The sequence below is a fragment of the Ceratosolen solmsi genome, unplaced genomic scaffold (genome assembly GCF_000503995.2).
Source record: "Ceratosolen solmsi marchali unplaced genomic scaffold, CerSol_1.0 scaffold14, whole genome shotgun sequence".
NCBI classification, from domain to species: Eukaryota; Metazoa; Arthropoda; class Insecta; order Hymenoptera; family Agaonidae; genus Ceratosolen; species Ceratosolen solmsi.
Window position 1 is genome coordinate 9,679,356 of NW_011948420.1, and position 25,099 is coordinate 9,704,454.

Genomic DNA, 25,099 nt, shown 5'->3' on the forward strand with positions numbered 1-25,099 from the left:
AGCAGGTGGATTAAAATTTTTTTAGTTAAAAGTCAATAAATATTTATAAAATAAAACTATAATATAATATTGAAAACAATAAGTATATATTTAAAGTACGAATAGATAAATTCATACATTTTAGTGCTATTTGTAGTGCTATGATAATAGAATATAATATTTCATTTAATGTAGTAAAAGAAGACTTAAATGTCACATTGAAAAATCATAATTGTAAGTATAAGACACGTACTACTATACACCTGAGAGTGTGTACTCAATTTTGAGATACTATTACATGAAGTAATGCTAAACACTAAATAATCAGTATATAGTTTCATTAGCATAATTTTAGTAGCATAAATTCAATATATAAATATGTTTTCATTAAACTTCTATTCACAACTGCGAATGAAAATTTAAATGTACATAATGAGGAAAAGTGGTACGTTAGTAGCGAAATGTATGAATTATATAATTTTGGATGATATTTCAATTTTGTTTCTCTTTTATCAAGGTAATATTTATTTAACAAGACTGCTTGAAAATGAAAAGTGATACAAGCAAATGACAAAAAAATTTATATCGTTTATGATTTCATAATAATTAAGTGTATTTTAAGTGATTTTTATACAAAGCAATTGACATTGCGTCAGGGTAGTTTCCCATAATTTTGTCTTGTTGTTAACCAAACATCAAATTTGAAGTAGAAAACAATAACATTGAATAATAAATAAATTAAAAATCAAATTTTTGTTCTTTATATTCTATCAATTCAATTGCTATGTTTTTCGTTAATGCGCCTATCGATAATCTCCCTTTTTATCGCGTTCGTTTATATTTTGACTCATGTACAATATGATATTTCATAAAATATTTTAAAAAATTTATTATCCAATTTATATGACAAGTTACCTATTTTTCCACACATTCCACCGTTCAATGGAAACATCTTTCAAATTTTTATACTCGCATTAAGATTTTTCTTGGATTTTTCTTGAATTTTTCCCGCTACAAGGTAGACAGATATATTTTCAACTAAAATTGATACATTGTTCGCTTTTACTTTATCTAATAAAAAACATTATATAAAACATTTACAAAAGGTTTATTGAATTAATATTTCTTTCCCCAATCATCAATTTAATAATTTTTAGCTATGCTAACTGTGTGATTATAAACCATAGGAATCTATCAATAACAAAAGTTTATAAATACATTTATTAAAATAGAACTAATATTAATTTGGAGACAAAGATTTTATTTTATATATAAATTTTGTATATTAAAAGAAATTCCAATATTTTAATATTTTCATATTTTAATAAGTGAACTATTAATAAACAATTTTCTAATACACTATAATTTTCAAATTATGCATTCTACGTCACGTTAATTTTCTTTCTTAACAGACAGTACTCCAGATATAAAAATAGTTGAATAATGGATCGTTAAATTTATAATTATAGCATCAAATTGATATTTAAATGAAAAACATTAATAGCGCCACGAGCATAAGAACATTATTAAAAGTGTGATAATAGAAAAAGAAAAAGAAAAAAAATGTAAAATACACGAAACATAGTAGATAGTGGAACTTTCAAAATTCGACATCAAATGCAACGTCATACAATAGACGTTTAGACGTCTGATACAATAGATAAAATATTTTTTTATGAATCGCTTATGAAAAAAAAACAAAAAAACAAAAAAAACAAAACAAAACAAAAAAATAAAAAAGAAAGAAAAAAAACAGACATATAGAGCTAATTAAATAACTGGGAAAAGAGAATGACTGAAAGGAAAAGGGAACGCGAGCTTCGTTCAAAGGTTAAGAATTCATTCTCTGGCTTATGTGTGCAAAGACTAGTTACGTTCATAGTCAAGAAACGATCAATGAGCAACAACGGATTCTCGTGTGAAGTAAGAAGGCTATTTATGTCAGACTCATTCCCACATATTTATTGTATACTTACAATGTTATATAATTAAAATGAAATATAATTATAGAACAAGATAATAAACTATCTTTCATATATTTTCATGCTCTTGAGTGAGTGCAATTTTAGTTATATTTTTATTCTATTTAACATTATTAATACACCAATATATCCAAAGTAAATTAAGAATTAGGATATAAGAGAATATATATATATATATATATATATATATATATATATATATGATAATCTGTAATAAGGAATTGAAAGGTAGTTAAAGGGATTAAAGAAAAAAGTAAGAAATTTTAAGAATTAAACAAAACAATCTATACATTGTATTTTCAATTGACTTCGATTATCGTGTATATTATTTAAATGAAAATTTCCAATTAAATATGACAAGAATATATGAAATGTCGAATTCAATAATACAATTACTGTTACACAGACTATTACACCAGATACTGTTTACATTTTCAGTGTTCTTCAATTCGTATACGTTTAAAATAATAAATGATGAGGTAGTCGTCAAGTATTGATTACAATACGTAATGCATTGAATTATTACGGAATTCACGGAGCTTTTCAGAAAATTTAGCTATTATATGAAAAATATGATATAATTACAACTTTTACCAGAATTAATAAAATAAAATAAAATAAAAAGAGTAAAGTGTAAAAATTAATAATTCAAAAATGATTTGTTTTTTTTTTTTTTTTTTTTTTGTTTTTTCTTTCATTTTGTAGAATACCATAATCTATTTTTAATGAAAATAATTTGTAGAGATGCATTAATAAAAAATATAGTTATATACATTTTATCCTTTTTTTTGCATTATCTCTTAACAATTTGGAATTTTAAGCTAAATAGCAGCAATTAAATTGAAAATAAACATTTTATTAATATTGAAGATAATTATTAATAATGGTATTCAATTTCGATAAAACGGCAATTTAATAAAATATGTTTAGATCAAAAGTCTAAATCGATATTTTTTTTTTTCAAAAAAATTTTACTGATATTTGTTTTCAATCTTGTCAGAGTAAATTTTTATATCAAATAAATTTATCAATCATGTATCCGTTTTTATTCTTTCGATGATGGTATATTTACATGCAATTTATTTTAAGGCTTCATTACTACTATTACTACTACCAGTATGAAAACTAATTACAAGTGCTAACAAATTTTATGTATGCATTATTGAAAATAGAAAAGTATAAATGTAGTTATTGTATTTTCGAAATATATATTTCTGAATAAATTCTGAAACAATATAAAAGATTTAATAAATATTTTTATGCGTCTTTTGAAAAAACATTGCATGTATCTATTTATCTCAGTATTCTTTAGCTCATAATTAATGATTTTTAAATGTATTTTGTTGAAAGATACTAATTATAATATTAACTCTTAATTTACATATTAGAATTTGTTTGTGCGTAATAAATTTATTGATTTTACAAATAGACTATTTATGCATTACTCAACATAAAAATTACTTAAATAATCATTTATAATTAATTATATTTTGATAATAGTATACAGATATTGGACTTTACATATTTAATAATTATAAATAAATATTTGAAATCTTAAAAATGATTAGCAGTATAATATTGTCAGTGACCGTTATTAAAAGTGCAAACAATTTTAAATTTCAACTCGCGGGATTGCAATTTTCTGCATATTATTATGTATAAATAATACCTTTAATTATATATACATTAAATATACCTACATATATATAATCATATGAGATGTATTATTATGTCCTATGAAATCAAAACCTAATTTTATAGAATAAAAATTTAAGAGTCAACTAATAAATGCAATTATAAATTGTCAACGTAATAACGAAAGCATAATTTTACATAAATCTTAATTTATCGGAAATTTTATAATAGATCCTCGGTAAGTGCCCTCGAGCATAAAAAGGGGATGAAAAGAGAAGTAGCACTAATAAAAGTATTAGTGAAATGAACTTTAAAATCTATCGGCAATCAGATTTGTTAAGAAGGTCAGTTCGCTATCTAGTTGGAAAGAGGTTCGATAAAAACTGTAAAACATGACAAATTATATACTTTCGTATTAGAAATAAAATAAGCATAGGGAATCTTAGCAGTGATAATGAGAATTCGAAAACTAATGAATATTTCAAACCTTCTTCGTCATATTACATTATAATTTTAATATAACCATTCATTCGTTTAAACTGTATTTACTTTGTACGTGCATGTCTAGTGGAGAAAGTATTGCTTTACTAATAAAAGCATTATTTCACTTATTTTCTATATAAATTGCAATTAAGATATTGATTTTATAAAGAAAATTATTTGTCCCAAAATACTTTATTTGTAAAATATTTTTTATTTTGTTTTAATTGAGCATATAAATTACGTATTTATAGTTTGATATATTTACAAAGTCGAAATTCATTGTTTATTTAAATCATTAATTGCATTAATTGCGTAGAAGCGATATATTAAAGGATGCTATTAAAAAAAAAAAAAAAAATACTTATCCTAGAAAAAAGAATTATTTCTATAGTTATTCGTTTGTAAAAATAATTTACAAAGGAACTTACAACAAATACAATAGTAAAAACAATATATATGATAATTTTACTTAAAGTTTATAATTTGAAAATTGAAGTTCACGATGATCTGAATTATTGTTATATTAAAAATATTATAATAAATAATATTATTACGATATAATAGATAAGTAAATGTTGCAGCGTGTGTATGCGCGTGTATTTGCACATAAAATTTGTATATTATGAGTAAAAAATAAATTTGACTTTTATTTATTCGTTCTAGTTGATGATTTTTCCGTATTCGTTAAATATTATGTTACCTTGATTGAACATTAATCTTGAAACTTGAATTACGATATACAAAAATAAACTATAATGGTAATTCTATTCGCGATAATATTATTCGCGCTTGTTTCATTTATTGTTGACGTAATTGATTGATTGATTGAGTTAGCCAATTAAAAATTCTACTCAGATAAATTCACATAATTTCTTATTGAGTACACAAAAAGACAGAGTTCCGTTTTAGATTTCGCGTTGAAATTATGAAGCAACTGTTCACTGAAATCCTGTCAGGATTCAACTTATACGTTCTATTGTTCTTGGAGGGATTATATATTGTATCATTAACCAGACACATAGAATCGAGTTATTTGACAACCCTGGAATAGGAGATAGACCGTTTCCGTGTTGTCCGGATGCTATATGGCATATGTAGTTATGACTTAGTGTGTTTGCGTTCTTTAGGTCGACTGCGTATATTCCGGAATTTATTAAATTTCGATACGTTTATATTGGGTCATTTATTCTAAATTCACTCGTAATTTTAATTTTTCATAAAATCTTTTCTTCTTATTTGTTTTGTCATCTATCTTTCATTTTCATACTGTACTGTACTTAAATCAATTAATTTTATTATTTTTATTTTGTATCCATTCATACTGTTCATTATAAATATTTTTTATTCCAGATGAATCACATTTACTCGATTAATACTTTCGTTCAAGTTTATTTGACTCGAGAAGACTACACAGACGTAAAATGGATTTTTTTTTATTGTACTTTTTGAGTGAAAAACTCTTTCTGTATAAAATTTCATTATATTAAAACTCGTAAAATTGTTGACTGACCATATAAAAAGTAAAAAAGAATGCATAAGAATTCTTCGTTAAAAATAAAAAAATAAAAAATAAAAATAATAATCCTTTGTTTTCGAAACTTCAGAATAAAAAGTATGATTAATTTAAATAATTTTCTGATATTGCAAACGCGATTATTTACTGTACCTGAACATGAAAAAATTAATGTGAAGTCATTTTTTATTTTCTTAATGAAAACATGAATTTTTAAAAAGAGATTGAAACTGAATTCGAAATGTTAAATGAAGTAATTGTCAATTTCGAGAATAAGTTCGACAATAATTTTTTATTTACTTTGCATTTTTTTTCTGGGGTGATAGAATAAATGATTAATATCTCAATTTTTAAACGAATGAATTATATAAAAATGAATGTATAATAATCGTTATGAATAATATACGTGGGAGAGCCAGGTTACCCGTGCTCTTCACATTATTTTCTTAACTTTTATTTTAAATAATGTTAATATAAGAAAGACGGTGTAATGCATAACGATATAAGTAATTGCGATATAAGTAACGTCGTAAATTTGTAAATTCGTAAATAAATAGCAAGTAAATCATGCATTAAGTACTGTAGTAACTGTTGTTTAAAACTTTGAATTGAAGCTGAAGACAAAAAAGAAAATAACAAAAGAATGATTATGATTATTAAATAAATGAAATTTTAAAATAAAAATTCGGTGAAATAGATGAACGTTTCAAAGATTAAACAAATTTAATCGAAGTTTTACAAATATGTATGCTTAAGTTAGAAAAAAAAGGCAATGACAATTTATATTATAATCTATCAAATGAGTTCGTTGATACATTGTCTTGAAATATTATTAATATACTTAAGCGATTATTTTTAAACTATTAAATTATTGGGTTAGTTTAATTTACATTATCATCGCGTAAGTTGAATAATTTTAACTACAACGAAGCTTTGATCGATACAGCAGGATAGTAAGAGAAGAGAACAATCTCGAGAAACAATAGTGCTGGTATCATCAAAATTAAGAAAGACCAAGTTGAAGGAATACAAAAATAGTACTCGAGTTGAAGTAAATTTAATAAATAGAAATTTAATAAAATAGGAATTTTACTTTTCAAAACGCTTTTTTTTTTATATTTTATATTATTCTAAATGAAAAATACAGATTTTTGTGTCTCAAATGCATGGCTTATTAATTGTAAGAGAGAGAGAGAGAGAGAATATAAAAAAATATTTATTACTAATACAAATAATAATATTTCATCAAATAATACCTATGATACATAATCAAGTAAAATGGATGATGAAGTAAAGAGATTTGAAGGAAAACGAGAATTTTTGCACTCGACCGTTATCATTAGTATTTATATTTATTTTAAAAACTCGCCTGAATGAATGAAAATTGCATTTTGAACCGTTGACACATTAATAAATATAAAAACAATGACACCACTAGTATTCCTATTTGTTATAGATTTTTCACTACTAAATCAATATCACTACTTATCAAAGGCATTGTGATATATTACTTTAGTAGACCATTGGTATTAATAATTTGGATATTGTAATCTACGTTTGAAGGATGCTTTATAAGTTCAATAAAACCATAGTAAAAGTTATTTTAGGCCCAAGTTAAAAACTGTTTAGAACTCCTAAGGAAATAAGATTAAGAAAAACAACGTAAATCAAGATACACAAGTTGTATAACTACTGCTCTAACCCTGATGTAATTCAGTAAGACAAAGTACTGTCCGGAATATCAGGGCGTCTGTTGCTAGAATACCAAGGTAGGGCGATTGCATCCCTGTGGCTTCTACCCCTGATTGGCTAACTTGAACCTAATATATATATATATATATATATATATATATATATATATTTCCTTATTCATCTCTTTGCCTATGTAATATTCATTAGCGTTTTCTCGCACTTCTTTTATACTTTATCGCTTATATCAATTACAAACTCCTCCCCCACCCACCTCGCCCCTTTCGCTCTCTCTCTCTCTCTCTCTCTCTCTCTCTCTCTCTCATCATCTATTAGGCACTTTATTATTATTTAATATATTGTCGTCGGTATGTGGTATAAAATTTTTGCAGTAAAATTATTCGACATTTAACGAGAAACTCATTGATATTATATTTTAAATTCACATTGTTTATTTTATATTATAATAAGTAAATATTGTTCTATTTAATTTACTTGTGAGACAATATCAATAGATTATCACCGATACCTTATTATTTCTTATAGATCGAATCATTATATCTTCTTTCAAATAAACAATATTATTAGAATAAATTTTCAATTTGACTGAAATGTAAGAGGAAAGGTAGTCCCAAGTTTGCAAAGGATACGAAAAAACAATTTTCAACCGACTCTATTATGTAAGCGAGCATTTTAAATTAAGGATGCGATTGTGTTACGTGGTAAGCCAGCAGATAAGTAAGCAAGTTTTACTCGGTCGCAGGTCGAACGAAAGAAAAAAAAAAAGAGAAAGAGTTACGAAACGATTACAGTACAAAATATAAAATATAAAAGGCTATTTATTATTTACGTATTAAAATGAAATAAAGTAAGAATAGTAATAAGCTGGACTAATAAGTTTTATAACACAAAACCTTCGTAGTTTGGCTTAGCGATGAATGGGGAAGGGCAAAGACGATGCGTCGTGAATGTTGAAACAAACGGTGGCTTATGTTGTTGGCATAATTGCGCGAGAGTGACAGTAATATAACGCTACTATAAATTGCGGTGCGCGTACCCCTCATTCGCCAGAAAAGCAAGCGAAAGAGAAGACGAATATGGAAGAGAAATACATAAGTAGTACACACGAGTCGAGAGCTCGCTCTCCTTTACTTATCGACAAAGTCGCCCTATGAAGAATATCAGAATTTTAAAGTACGTGGAGTACTCGTCCACTAATATAGGCGAGGTATTTTGCGCTGCCACTGGCAGGTGCGAGGAGAAAGTAGAGTGACGTGAAATATAAATTATCCGATAAACGAAGCTCGCAATGAAAATGGTCTTTGAGGCCTGGCCTCAAACGTCCTAACTCCTCTCCAACGTAAGATTAAAGGGGCAAAACCACGTAAGTAAGAGAAATGAAAAAAAAAAATGGCCATTTGAGGAATAAGAGTGAGCGCCCAGGGTAGCCCTCACTTTTGCTAAATTGACTTGCAAAGTAAGGGCTGTGCTGCGCGGCTCGAGGACTCTCCACTAACCCGCTCGGGTGCACACTGGGATGCAGTGGTGCGCATGGAAAAGTCTCCAATGGTCTTAAGAGGTTAGGAGACAATCGAAGGGCCAAAAAGTACTCTTGGCCCCATCACTTTTACAGGCTCTTCAAAGAACTACATTGGCCTTTTATAATAATTATCGCGGTATTATTGTATGCGAGGGTCGAGTCGAGCAGTGCGAAGCGGCAATTTATGGATGAAATATTCAAATTTGGAAAGTTCGAGGCGACGATTTAATTCATTTTCACGGAAAGTCTCTGTATTGTAGCAATAGATATTTCAAGTCGAATCTTGTGAAAGTGATTGAATAAAAGGAAAGAAATGTCATTATCTTTTTGTATAAAAAGTTTTCAGTACAACAATCCTCTACAATTTAATTGTATTAAACGTATTAAACGTCGAATTTCCAAATTTCTTGGCAAAACATGCTCCATTATTATTATGATTATTATTATTATTATTATACAAAGTTATTTCTTTTAAGGATTAGAATTTCTTATTGAAAAATGGCTATGTAAAAGTTCGGACCAATCGATTGAATTTGTCAAATTGCATTTGACATTTTTTTTAAATCAACTATAAAAAAAAAAAAAAAAAACAATTTTGTGAAAAACAGTTTAAAAATTTTAAGCGATTTTAGCATATGTATGAAGAATATTTTGAAATGTAAACAGTTATGGTGAATTATATTTTATAAGGACATATAAGATGTCGATTTAGCATTGTTAACTAATCCTCTTACATCGCGGAATTACATATTGCGATTACTTATCTTTTACTTGCACTTTTATTACAATTAAAATAGTAATGGTCCGCGTACCACAATGTATTCGTATAGGCTTTTAAATGTCTTATAATAATTAATTATTATATATAAGGAATAGAATTATTTTTTATAAAAATAAGTAAAAATAATTTCTTTCCACGTAAAGATTACTATGATTACCTTAATTATTTTACTTTAAACATCTTAATTTATGAAAATACAGTAATTTAATTAATCATTGATTTTTTTTTTATTTCCTTTTTTTTTAACTTTTCTAGTACTTATCCTTCAAACGGTAAGTGTAGAACGTAGTATTATATATAAAAGTTTTACACTTACATAAATAGATTTGGTGCATGACTTTCCTTATGCCATAAATATAGGTTTATGTTTCACATAAATTGATGTTCGAGGAATCTTTATTTTGAATTTCTTTATTAGCTACATCTGATATGACAGATATTTTGAGCTTGCATCGAAGTCCTGATGTTGCCATTATGAGAAAATATTTGTAACGTAATTAACGGATACTTTGCAAAACAAAACAAATGTATTATTTTTAATGCTCTTTATAAATACAATTAATTTGAGAGTAAAAATTTTTAATATAATTTTCCCCATGGCAAATTAGAGTTTAAAGTAGCTTAACGATAAAAAAAATTATATCATATTAAATATCAAAAATGAATAATAGTTATAAGGTACGTAGGATAAATTTTATAATAAAATGTAACAACGTCGTTTTTATTTTTATATGAATAAACCATCAAAACTCGCATTCATTCTTCCAGTTAATCGCTGTATATGTATATAAAAAAAAAAACAAAAAAACATTAGATTATAATATATACTTAAATGCATGTCTAAATTCAAAAAATATCAATAACTAAAATATTGCTGGAAATACTTATTTAAATAATTATGCAAGTCGACATTTGATAATAATATTTAATCACTTCGCATAAAAAGAAGTGTTATAAATTATCCGATACCACATTTTCAATATTACAATTAAAGATAATTAAAAATTATTTTTATGTAACATATATATGACAACTTGATGCACTAATTAGCGCATTTACACACGCGCGCGCGCGTATATATATGGACAATTTATTTAAAGAAAATTTTATTTTATGCATAGATTTAGGCATGTTAATTATATGTTATAGTATATTATTATTATATAATAATATATAAAAATATACAGCCAATACATTAGAACTTATTTTCAAATCTACATCCTTACAAATGTATAAATATAAATTCTTCGATCATTTTTATACGAGAAAAAATCATTTAATGAACTTCTGTAAATAATTGATTTTGCATAATTGAAAGAAAATATGTAGAACTAATTTACACGATCTAACGTTAATTAAAAAAAAAAAAAAAAAAAAATTCGAAATATGAAATCCATATTTATCATAACTATATTATAGTTATAGATTATGTATAAACATATTATATGTATGCAGGAAAATTTAAATGAAAAAGTACTCGATGACTTTCGTATCGTTCGAACTGTTTTCATAATTTCATTCTATTCATGTCAACTATATAATAAAGTGCTTTAACGTTAAAAAAAATTACAAAAAAAAAAGTACTCTAGTACTTGCAATTCTGTATTAAAAGGAATCTCTGTAACAAAATTGAATTACTCTCTCTCTCTCTCTCGCTCTCTCTCTCTCTCTCCGCAACTCCTCAATGTCATTCGCTTCTAATTAGGTGAAAGATCATTAATTTCAGTTATATCCTCTACAGATAGGCTGGAGGACAAGTTTAATTTCATCCCTAAACTCGCTACTCCCAGTTTCTTCATTGCTACATCGAATGGAATTAGGTGAAATCTATATACATATATAGATGGCGTATCTTATGGTAAAGAACAAAATTTCATTCTTTAGAATTCAATTTCATCTTCACTAATGGCTTCAATTTAAAAAAATTTCCTTTAACTTTAACTTTAAATTTAAAATGAAAATTTTTCATCAATTGTATTACCCTTTTTAGATTCAAAAGTATCGTACATTTTGCACTTTAATACAAATATTACGAATTCTATCATTATATGCCAAAAGAAATTATAAGGTAATTCACATATTTTTATTAATATTTCTACACTATAAAATTTAAGATAAAACAATAAAATTTTACTATTAATTCCAATTTCTATCCCACATGATCATCGTCAATTGTTATAAATAAATGATAAATCGTAGTGTTTTTACTAGAATAGTCTTTTACTAGATATTTTTAGAAAAATCTACGAAAATATTCAGATTCAAACAGATATTTTAAGCGGTAAAAATTTCTAAAACATGTGTAAATTTAAATTATTAAATTTCCATTACAATAATTCGTTTTATTTCGATAAATTTCAATAAGAATGAGTATGGTACATGATAGAAGTTTACGATAGGGCAATTGCTGACGTACGTAAACATTTTTAGCATTTATCGTTTATAAATGATTTTCGTGTGCGTGCGTGCGCGCGCGTGCGTGATTTTGTGTGTGTGTGTGTGTGTGTGTGTGTGTGTGTGTGTGTGAGTGCGCGCGCGTGTTGTATCGGAGGTCAAATATTGAATATTCGAGCACTCGTTGCTCTTTCAATAATTATAAGCTTCGAGGTGTGTGCATAAGAGTCGAGTTTTACACGCCTAAAAGCAGCGAAAGGAAGGATAAGGGATAATAATAATTTACTGGCTAGGGTGATTTCTTCTCCGTGCACAGTTAGTCCAAACTGTAATCTTTGTAGACAATTCTTCACTCGCCAATTTCATTTTATTTTTCTAATTGGATGCCGCTGCTTTCGCACAGTTGTGCAACTACCGCCCGACTAAAATTGGAAACGCAGACTGAGCTTGTCGGTGACTCGCAAATTACGGTTAAGCGGAATGCAGACCAGCTAGCGTGTCTAGATTATGCGCCATTTTCTCATTTCCTTAACTTTAGCCAAAACGACCGTCAATATGAAGGCAAAATCAGCGGTTAAGCCCGTCACACTGGCAGGTGTAAATGAATTCTGCATTGATGACAGGACTCAGGCTAAGAATAACAACCTTCCACTTGTCAACTTATGTTGCGTCTAATTTTCTCTATTATAATATATATGTCTCTGCATTGCAAAAAAAAAAAAAAAAAACAAATCTTAATTTATCTTATTATTTATCTTATTATATAATATCTCTTATTGTTTCAACACATAAACAGTATATAAAACCTATACAGGCCTTTTTATCATATAAATAATCATCGTATAAATGAAATTAAAATTGGAAATTTCTACCATTAATAATATTTAAAACATAATACTGATTAAATAAACCATTTCTTTATCTTACAATTTAATTATTAATTATTAATAGATTTTAATTGTTTTTCAATTGATAATACTTCGAATGTAAATATATTTTTTTAATCTTCAATTACAAATTTCATAATTATTATTCAAGTTAAAAATAGTGTACGAAAAAAAGCAAATAATTATTTTCTATTTATTAAAAGCTAAATATTTTAATTAGCTATACCATCCCGTAGTATTTCATTAGCCTAAATTCATCCTAATTATATGACTCTAATTTTACAATAATTTCTCTGTTGTTGATTAATAATTTTCTATTATTTATTATATAATCAATTTTGTTTTTCTCTCTTTGGAAAAATTTTTCTTTTCTTCTTCATTTGATTGTATGAATGCTGAATAATATTATTATTTGACATATTTTAATAAAAAAAAAACATATTTTCATCTAATGATTTTAGTTGTATTATATAAAATATATTTACCAATTTATTAAAAACATAAGAAGAGATTGGTAGCTTGTCGACTAAAATATATAATAACTAGAATTAGTAGAGAAAATTTAGCATAGATTTTTTGGAAATGAAATTTCGATTGGTATATCTTATTATAAACTTGTTTTTTCTTTTTTGTAAAATACTATTTTAACTTTAAATAAGTTTTATTTAAAAAATCGTCGTTTGTTTATAATAATTTTTTTAAATATATGTGAAATATCTAGTCAAAAGATCACTTATTTATTTTTATAAATGCTGACATAATCCTTTTATCACTTTTTTAATTTATATAGCAACATATTTTACAAAATAAATTAAATAAATAATTTTTCATGTATTACATTATAACTTGTACATAGATTTAAAAAATCTAACAAATTACTATAGAATATGAGAATATTGAATATACCTATTATTATTAGTAGTGTAATTAAATTGAGAATCGAGATGTTTATCAAGAATTTAAATTATTATTATTATTCACTAAACTTTTGAATTATTAAACTAATAAGTTTTTAAAATTTTATCTAATTAAAAAATATGTTTTTCACGACTTTTCAATATCTTATTCATTTTACAATTATTTTATATTTTATAGAATATTTTAACGGTATATTAATTTTTACTATCTGTAATTTTATTCTCTCAAGATTTAATAATTTTAATAAATATTCAATATTGATGGATATTTCTGTTAATTTACTAATATCTCTAAAATTTGCACATGTTTATTTCAGATAGTGAAACTGCTTTAATTTATCTTTAAATTCTCACCACAGCATTAAATTCCTATCTATTTTACTTTAATGACATCATTATCATTTACTTATAATATCTATACTGATAGATAAACATAATAGAACAATAACCAGACCCAAAGAAATAATTTTTGCATTTTACAATAAAGTTATTCAACGTTAAGTGTGGATGCAAAATAGTTACTTGGAGTTAGATAAAGTACTCGAGTTTTAAAAGCAATTATGTTGGTAGAAGAGTGGGGCCACGGTTCACCTGGCACTCTTTAAACTACATAGCACCGAGCAAAGGATAGTTTCATTCTCACAGGTAAAATTTATTTTTAGCTGACACTACAAGCGTACAACATTTTTAACAAATACATTTGCCTGATAAATAGCTAATAAAACGAGTAGCCGCAGTCAGTTCTGTTAACATTAGTATAGTAAAAATACGTGGAATGGAACAATTTTTGCAGTCTTGTTAAAACTATTTTTAAGATAATTTTAATTAAAAATTGATAAAAAAAAAATATTGGTAAGATATTTTATCTTTATTATTAGCATTTATTGATAATATCAAAAACATGTTTGCACATTAATAAATACGTCATGAATCCATTGTCTACGATTAATCTATATAGAAGACACAAATTATGCGAATGCTTTATAGTAAGAAATTTTATGATACATATTTTTTTCCTTAATTATAAAATAATACATTTTTTCAAGAAATATTCTTGTTTATATATTCTTTAAAAGAAAACTCCAATAGTTGCAAAAATTCATCCCTTACAATACAATACTCCAATCAAGTGATTAGAATTATGTTGATGTTTTTATATGCATTTTAAGTTTTCTATTTAATTGTGTGAAATTCCATTGAAAAATATTTGATTCGCTCTATATACATACGTATCTGAATCCACGATTTTCTTTTTTATTTACAATCAAAGTCTTAAAAAAAAAAAAAAAAAAAAAAAAAAAAAAAAAAAACATTTTATCGACTCATTATTATGTGACATTATGTGCGCATTCAAGGTTGAGTGAGACTATCGCTGTATGTAGTGACGAAAATTAATCACACAATACCCTACATATTATCATGTATGAGTAATTCGACATCGATGATAAATCATACTTACTCGGTTTGATTATCCTCGAAGGTAAGGCTACCTTCATTATGGAGGAACTGCTTGCCAGGTTTGGCTGTGCCTTCGATTGTTCGATAAGGGATGGTGACACGCCCGCGAGCACCACTGTAACGAATCACCCGTAACGGAAATTGGCCAATACTCTCAATAAGTTCAATATCGCGCTCTGGGAAGCCGAAGATACCGCTGTGATCGTCGTCGAGAATCATCACCGTTGCCAAACTCGGCGATGCTAGTAGTGCTGGTTGCGAACAGTTTGTGAGCCTGTGAATATTTAATTGTTCATATTATTTAATGCAATTCTTTTATATTTCATTGCACATATATTTTCATTGCAATATGGACATCGAATTTATGCGATTAAATGATTTTAGTATAATATTACTTTCAAATGTATACGATGTAAAATAATAGTTCGATATAATTTCACAAGACTTCGTAAAGACAGAGAGAGAGAGAGAGAGAGAGAGAGAGAGAGAGAGAGAGAGAGAGATATTACGAACTGAAATAATTAATTGACCTATTTTACATTTTTCTTATTCTGACGATTAATTTATAAATTTAAAGCGGAGAATAATTCTTTAAAACTCTTGTCAACATAAATAGTACAACTTTCTGCGTATTTAATGCAATTTTAAAAGATTAAGTTTAAATTACAAAATTGAGAGAAAAATTTTACGGAAATGCTCGAGAAGTTCTATCAAGAGTATTGTTATTTTTTTTTCTTCTATAATTATGATATAATGATGGCTCTTGGAAAAAAAAAATATATATATATATATAAATAACTATTGTATTTTTGTAACATAATTATCCGTCAACTAATATTTATTATTCTTCTTTAATTGAGATACTCCAATTTTAATTTTTATTTGACGAATTTTATAGAAATCTGGTTTTTTTGTTAGCTTGGTAAGTTTTGCATATTCGTAGTATGTAATTAATTATATTTATAATATATAATTAATTAAAACTTAATTAAGTATTACTCACGTACTTGTTAATAAAACAGATTATTAAATAATTAATATTGTTGCGAGAAGATGACAAAAGTTAAGAAAAATAAGTGCTTATTGTCTGGTCGGAAACAGTCATTAATCATAATCAATTTTGCCGCAATTTCACAGCTTCTGATAATATTATTAATCACAGTTAAAATTTATTAAGTTAAAAATCTTTTTATCATACGAATAATTAATAATTAATTATGATGTACTAATACTCTAGCCGTTATTAATTAACAAATAATGTTGTTCACATAATAAGTTAAAAAAAAAGTACATTATTTTAAATCATATTTTTCATATTAATTAAATTCTATTGCTATAATGTGACAATAATGGAATGATGGGATTATCACTTTTTTTTTTTTTTTTTTTTTTTTTTTTTTTTTTTTTTACAAATTAAGTCACTATATTCATGTGTGAATACTTTCTAAAAAGTTTGATAATAATCAGTTCATCAATATGTTAATTAAACAACTGGAAAGTTTAAGTTAAGTATAATTCATTGTTCAGATGCGAAATAGTTCGATTGAAGTATTTAAATGATGTCTTAAGATCATTTCGTACTATTACGATGTAACCGATGTAAAGATTACATTTCTATTCAGTTGCCATCATAATGATTATTACAGTTATTATCATATTCCTTGGCTTCCTTGCGATTGTCTTTCAATACAATATTTTTAATATTCAATATATTCAAATGCGTTGATTGATCATTGAGAAATTAAGCGAAACAAAATTCGAATTAAATCGAATTAAAGTCGAGTGGAAAGTTTGTTTGGAGATCATTATTTCTCAAGCTTTATCTCGAATGCAAATTTAATTATTAAAAACGAAAATTCTGTTTAGGCATTGTACTTTTTAGCCATTCGACTCGATGAGCCAATCTTCTGGAGTGTAATTTTGGCAAAACTTTATCAGATCGAGTAATGAAAAAATTCTTGTAAAATTCTTCTGAACAATTCAATAGATCATTCTCTTGGAGCAAAAATACGCTTCCCGGAAAATGAAGTTGAAATTAAAAAAAAAAAATAAAAAGCTGGAGAGAAAAAAAATGTTTAACCAAATAGCCGATGTAGCTTCTTCTCAATGCTAAATTTACGATTACAGAGTGGTTTTTCGGCGATTATAATACGATTGGCCAAACTGAATTTTGCAATCCAACATTGTTTGGTCGATTTTAATCAACCGACAAATCATCCTTACATTTAATTAAAAGCCCGATAGTCATTAGCAGGCTCCCTTACCTACCTTACGTAAAAGTGCTCGTCCTCTTCGAAGAGCTCGTCATCAATTACAGATAATTTAATAGTTTTCCTCGTCTCCCCAGACTCGAACGTCAGCGTACCTTTAACACTAACATAATCCGAGCCAGCTTCGGCCGTACCATCTTCCGTACAATAATCCACGGTGCAGGACTTGCTGAGATCTCCCCCTGTTCTCGTCACTCCGACTTCGAATGTCCCCACATTCTCCATAACCGTGTAGTGACCTGGCTCGAAGAAAACCCTGGTAGCATTGACATTTTCGATGTCGATACTCTCGGCCTCGGCGCGCTGCAGCTCCGCCTTCACCTCGCTTAAATCACTTTGAGCACGTTCGCTGATTTTTCTGCTCAGATTCCCAGCACCTACCATCTTTCTCGTGGCTTGAACTCGATAGAAAGCACGGCTTTTTGGACCCTTGCCCAGCACCTCCTCGTGGGCCATGACCTCGAGCTGCTCAAGCGACAATTGGGGATACTTTTTCCTTAGGTCTTTCAGCGATTTAATGTAATCCCGCCTAGTCTGCTCGAATTCTCGGGACTCGACCGTATCAGCGTCCACATATTTATCAATCATCCCATTCATTTGATCGTGCTGAGTTTTAATCTCCAACTCCACACCTCCGTCCGAGTCGCCCGCCTCCGTTTCTACGATCACGCCGCGCTTGTTCATTCTGTAGCCTTTGTGCAAGTATTTGTAAATCAGCAATCTTCTGTCCGCCACGTAAGCTGTTAACACGGTCGCGGGAAAGAAAGAGAACGTGAGTAGTCCCTCCCAGACTTCGAGAACACCGGGACTGCTCACGGCCAAAATGATGTATAGCCAGACGTAAGCGAAGATGCTCCACGTCGCGGTCACGAAGAATACGCGTAAATGTTTGATCTTCCGGTTCTCGCCATTCGGAATCACAAAGACACATAATGATATGATGACAAAGAGATTATACGCGGCTGAGCCAACAATCGTGCCTGGTCCAAGCTCACCGGCCTGGAAGTTCTTTGCGTATATTTCGATGATGGACAATAAGATTTCGGGGGCACTGCTACCCAAGGCCATTAGAGTCAAATTGGCAACCGTTTCGTTCCATACTCTTACGATGATGATCTGCGGCTCTTTACCTTGTCTTTTCACCACCAGCTCCTTCTCTTTGGACGTTATGACTTCGATAGCGGCCATAAAGCGATCAGAAATTATAGAAACGCCGATGAAAAGATAGAGCATCACGAGAAAGTAGATGACACCGCGAAATACTATGTCAAAAAGATCAAGATTCTCCATCGGATACCAAATCGGCACCACTAAACCTGGCTCGCAACGTGCTGTATAGTTGCCCGACATTCTGCTTCAACTATTCCGATATTTATCGCACGATGACTTTATGATAATCGCGATTTCTTACACGACAACGATAATCGGCTATCTTTATTCCCCCATTAGCGTCTTTCGCCCATGCGTGTGCGCCCTTACTACTATTATTCTACCACGCTCCTCCTTTCCACCGTCTCTTTGTTGCACGGATTTTTTTTTATAATTCTCCATATAGGCCTCATTTGCTACTTTACTTTCTCAATCTCAAAATAACCAAAATAATTATTGCTTTTATACAACACTCCTTAAATAGCTCCCATTATGCACAGACACTAAACTTTTTTTCCAATCCATCGACTAGCGCACAATTTCATTATCAATCATAGATCGCAAACACTCAACTTTTTTTATCCCATTAATTGAAGAAGAAAACCAACTATATACATACATATGCGTGCGTGAGTGCGTGCATGCAAATGCATGCATATATATCCCGTAAGTGGGCGCGCGCGCGCGTATGTGCGTGCATGTGTGGTGGCGGTGGTGTGTGTGTGTGTGTGTGTGTGTGTGTGTGTGTGTGTGTATCGTTGATAACGGTAGCGTTGACGCGCCCGCGATCACAAAGAAAAACTGAAGAGAAAGTAGATGAAAATGACAGATCGTAAGCAGAGATTAAGAAAGAGAAGAAAAGATTTATCCGCGAATAGTTAGTAGCCTACATCTAGAGTATTCGGATTATCGTAAATGCAGTCCGTAAATGTTTACGATATGCCTCATTACAACTGCTTCCATTGCGATCGCGAATAGCAAGAGCCCGGGTATGAAAATCAGTGAACGCGTGCAATGAACAACCGAAGCCGCGTTCGAACGAACACTAAAGGCGCGACTGCCAGTGTTGGCGCTACGCTGAACCGAACCAGCGTTAACGCGACGACGCGGGAGAGAAGCCCCGCTGCTTTCTCTCTTTCTTCGCCAACCGCTCCATCCACCACCACCAACACCCCCCCCCCCCCCCCCCCCCCCCCCCCCCCCCCCCCCGATCTTTCTCCCTTACTCTCTTGCGCTTTCCCATTTGCGCTTTACGATGTTAGTGAATCTAAAGCATTATTCCTCTCCCCCCACCCCCACCCCCCTGTCTCTCTTCAGTTGGCTCTGCTATATCTTATGGGCGTCTGCGACGCAAGCGTCCCTGCGCGGTGCAGAGTTAAGCAATGCGTGTGCCTGCCCGCGCGTGTGTGCACAAGCGCACGCACGCACGCACCCAAGCCTTTCGTTTGCTTGTTACTTTGTGTACATACGCGCGCGTGCGTTATAATACAAAAAATACCGATAATAACACCGATAATTGAAAATAAATAATTAAACGATTGATATCATAAGTATCTGTGAATATATTATGCTAATTTCATTTACAATTGAGAATCTTATATCATTATATCGAAAGATGTAAAGAGCGACAATGTTAATAAAAGGTATTATTAGAAAATATCAACAAGCACTATTGCACTTCAATAGGCAAAACAAAAACAAAAGCAAAACAAAAACAAATTTTGAAGGTGTAGATGCATTGCGAAAACATGAGGAGAAAGTATAAAAAAAGAAAATCAAGGGTGGAGCTTGAACGCATGCGCGTCCAGGGTTAGTTATATTCAGCCCATAAGAGGATCCACACGGTGGAATCGCCGGCAAATTATCCGCCAATGTACATGGGTTACAGGCTGATAATTTCTATCTAATTTCAAAACAAGCATGAGGTAAAAGAAATAATAAATTAAAACATTTATGATTGACAGTTTGATATCATGAACCTTGAATTACTTTCGTTTAAGAGCTTATTTTGAACATTCACAGGGTTGAAGGTTGTATGCAGTTTTAGTCGTAACGTTTGGAATGCATCCAGACATCGATTCTAAGAGTACGAATACTATTGGAGCCAGTACTATTGGACCTTTTCTCTCTCTCTCTCTCTCTCTCTCTCTCTCTCTCTCTCTCTCTCTTCAACTCTCTCTCTCTGCTTATATCTGTATATATATAATCGTGTGTATAAAATTATATTTAACAAATATAATTTAATTAAGTACTATTTTACCTTTAATATTAAAATTTACTTTTCAAACCATGAATTTTATGAATTTTAATCTTTTTAAATATTCACTATCATTAAAACGAATATTTTTTTCACAACGATTCGAATATTGACTGACTATTTTAACTTTTCATTATGTCTGATTAATATTCAATATCTGATTTTTCAAATCTTACATTAGACAACAAATATTTGCATTTCTTTTACATTATACATAAATGCTATCTTAATTTTCATATATAATTATATTATTTTATATGTTGTATATTATTTTTTACTATATTAAATTGTATATATATATATATATATATATATATATATATATATATCTGTATCTACTACAACTTTTATAAACAATGATATTTATATTTATACAAATATTTTATCACGATTCTCTGTAAAAAATAAATAAAGAATTGATAAATTGAAATACTAAAATTACAAAATCTTCTAAATGATCTTGTATCTTCATTTAATTTTGATGATTGACTCACCAAATATAAAATAATTAGAAGAAATATGAAATATGTATCTCTGTCCGTATTATATTAATTTATATTTTTTAAATTTTTCATGAATATATATTAAGCTTACATTATTATATAGAGTGCTTTAAATTACAATATTCTAATAATTAAAGCTTTATCAATTATACATAATGTTTATTATGTGTTTATTCATCCAAATTTTCAATGAAATATTAACAAAGTTGTCCAAATACTTAAAAATAACGAAAACATATATTATTATTTGCTATGTAAAATTTTAATATGCTACAATAAATAACAAGGGTAATTAGTATTTAATGAATTGCGTAAGCCGCTTTACATGAACATACTTATAATGTGCAACATAAAACTTAGAAAAAAATTTTTAACTTTACTCTGTCTTTTCAAATAAATTTGAATCTTATATTTTCTAAATTTTATTGAAATTAAAATATATTTTTGATATACATATTAAGGAATTGCGAGTGTACACGATAATGATATACGATAATCACAATAAAGTAGCGCTAGATTTTAAACGACGAACGATTACGTATTTGCAAATTATGTTTTGCAGTATTAACATCAAGATGCTATGCACAGTGGTGATGCAACTAAATGAATCCTTATCCCAATGAATTGTCATTATTAATTAAATTATCACTAACTTTACGGATGAACCAATGAACGGATCCGTTGGAAGGAACGTTTCAATTATATATCAGAATTAATTATTCCCTTTTGATTGTACACGATCATATTCATTTTAATAATTAATATCCCCTGATACGCTTTATTCAAGTCGTGCATTTAAAATTGATTTATAAATAGTAATTAAATTATCCGTATTTATCGATTGATAGATATGCAGAAAACGTTAAAAAAAAAAAATATATATATATATATATCGATAATATTATGATAATTTTGCTAAAGATGGTATTAAATAAATGAATATTTAAATGTTTTCTAAATGTTATTACAAATAAATGTATTACATAAACGTATATATATATATATATATATATATATATGATAATTCTATATAATCTTCTATATATATTCCATTATTGGTTGTATTAGAGTTACGTCTTAAGTTGTGAAAAATGAAGAAAATATGAAAACTAAATTATCCTACATAAATGATTAAACAAATAATAGAATTATATTCATTTGTAACATTATTTTAATGAATTTTTATTTTTCAGAATAAGACAATATAACTTATAAGTTAATACGTTTTACTTCCAATTTTCAAAGAAAATCACCACGTTAAAAAATTTGTCAATGTACTAAATACCACACAGATTTTGCACTGACATCTAAGTAATATAATAAATGGCGTTATCTTAACTTTTATTTTACAATCTCAAAGTACAATTTGCTATTATGGCACATATATACTTTATCATACGTCTTCATCGGATAATATTAAATAAAATTCATTATTCCAGTAGGAAAATGAATGAAAAATGTGCAAAAGATTGTTTTATTTATTTAAAATCTATATGAAATTTTTTAAATTAACAACGTCAGTAGATCTTGAATAGAATAATCGAGTAATCGTATTAATAATAAATTAATAAATAAACAAACAAATGAAACTTTTATCTAAATGTCGGTTAAAAAAAAAAAAAAAAGATATATTAAATACAAATTCAAAGATAAAAATATGATTTAACAATACAATGTTATATTAGACATTTCTACAGGTATTTTAATAACTTTTACGTTATTAATGCATCTGAAAAACTTAATTGAAACGTATACGCCTTTCACATCGTATTAAATACCCGGTTTTAAATATTCAACATATACATCATTATTTGCTTTTTCAACTATAAATTACAATAAATAATATAATGCGCGTATAAATTTAAATGATTTAATATAAAATCAGATGTTCTATGTAATTACGGTATTTTCTCGCATTCGAATACTTCCAGATACATATCACTTACATTATCAATCACTTACATAGATTGAATATATTAATAATATTTAGTATCTTTATCAGTCGATAGAACAATTTCATATTATAGAAATTTCCATATAAAAAGCTGAATGAATATTGGTTAATTATTTCTGCTTTAAGATGAAATTATATTACTATATAGAAATATAATTTTTTTTTACCTTGATTTTGTTGTTAATAGCGTCGGTTAAAAAATTTAATTAAATTTTATAAAAACTTTATGTTTAAAATTTTTTAAATTCCTTAATAATAATGTATCCTTTCATGCTATTGTTTCAATATAATACATATTATTCATAAATTATTACGTAATTTTCTTAAATTTAATGATTTTCTGGTATACGATTAAGTGATTATTCGAAGAATGTGCATCACTAATGTAATTAAATAAATATTGATTTAATAAGAAGCTTTTTTAGTTAACCGTGTGCACATTATGTTAAAAATAATGCAATTTTTATACAGATAATGAGCAATCATTATGTTTATATGTATATATATCGAAAGCATATAGTCTATATTATATTTTACTGCATTATAAAATTTTTATTATTATAAACTCGGTATGTCAACTAATCACTTAATGTAATTAGGCGTTTTATACATCCGAATTATTAATCAAAAAAGCAATATCATTAACATAATATTTAAAAGTCGAAAATATTTTTCATTGAAAAAATTAATTTTATCTGTATATATTAATTTGGATTATTTTACCACTAACGGCTTTAAATATATATATATATATATATGAATTTTTAATTATTATGTTAAACAAAAATTATTTTTATTTAATTTATACAATTATTATTATCAATTGTAAAATATGAAAAATAATATATACTTGAAATATAAATGATAAAAATTAAACGATGATTGAAATAATTTTTTAGTCTATCAATTATTTTAAAAAATTTTCCAATATTTAATAAATAATTAACGATATGATGTATAGAATCGAATTATGCAGTTGGTTATAATTAGTATTACAAAATATAATTTATAATCAGAAATTTATTTTTAATTATAGAACATTTAAATGGTGAATTTAATAAAATTTGACTTGAAGATTATCGTAAATATTATTAAATAATTAATTTGTGAAGTAAGAAATGTTAATGTTAACATTGAAATGATTTTATAAATAAATTTATTGATAAATTTTTCTTATTTAATATGAGAAGAGACTATTTTATAGTACTGTTCGAAAATGTCATACTTTTCCTGGCTCGAACTGCCAATGTTTCGATAGTTTTATAATAATTTGCCGCCCGACCTGGTCAAATGCAAATGCCCGGGAAGGAGTTAAGTGGATGAAGAGATTGTAGAATTATCGTGTGAATTTATCGTTTATTTCACAATTCATAATAGGATTACATTATTGATGTATTGGATGCATCATAAGTTTAATTGTAAAGAGGCGATTTCTTGGACGGATGTTTCACTACAAAAGATGCTCCTTGAGTCATGCACGGACTGGACTTTGTGTACTCACAGTGATACGGTTACCTTGATCTCATCCTGGGATGAGTAGTTCACCATGATATTTACGCCCCAAATGTCCGGGAGTGAGTGCTTGGTAGTCTGGTCCTTTCGTGGTATAAAGGAGATAACGATAAACACCTATCAACTGCTGCACAGGAGGGTTGATGTATCTTCCTTCTGGTCAGTGGGTCACTTAATAAAAACTTGGTCACTAGTT

The 25,099-nt window shown here is 28.0% G+C and overlaps 1 protein-coding gene across 1 annotated transcript in view; it reads right to left on the bottom strand.

Moving 5' to 3' along the window:
• Calx (sodium/calcium exchanger 3) overlaps positions 1-19,190 on the bottom strand; it is a 127,118-nt gene extending 107,928 nt beyond the window's left edge. Inside the window, exons 1-2 of the mRNA XM_011498181.1 lie at positions 17,527-19,190; positions 15,260-15,532 (exon numbers count right to left, since the gene is read on the bottom strand). Coding sequence (XP_011496483.1) covers positions 15,260-15,532; positions 17,527-18,878 — 1,625 coding nt within the window. The 5' untranslated portion in view covers positions 18,879-19,190. The remainder of the gene's footprint in view (positions 1-15,259; positions 15,533-17,526) is intronic.
• Between the last annotated feature and the right edge of the window lie 5,909 nt (positions 19,191-25,099).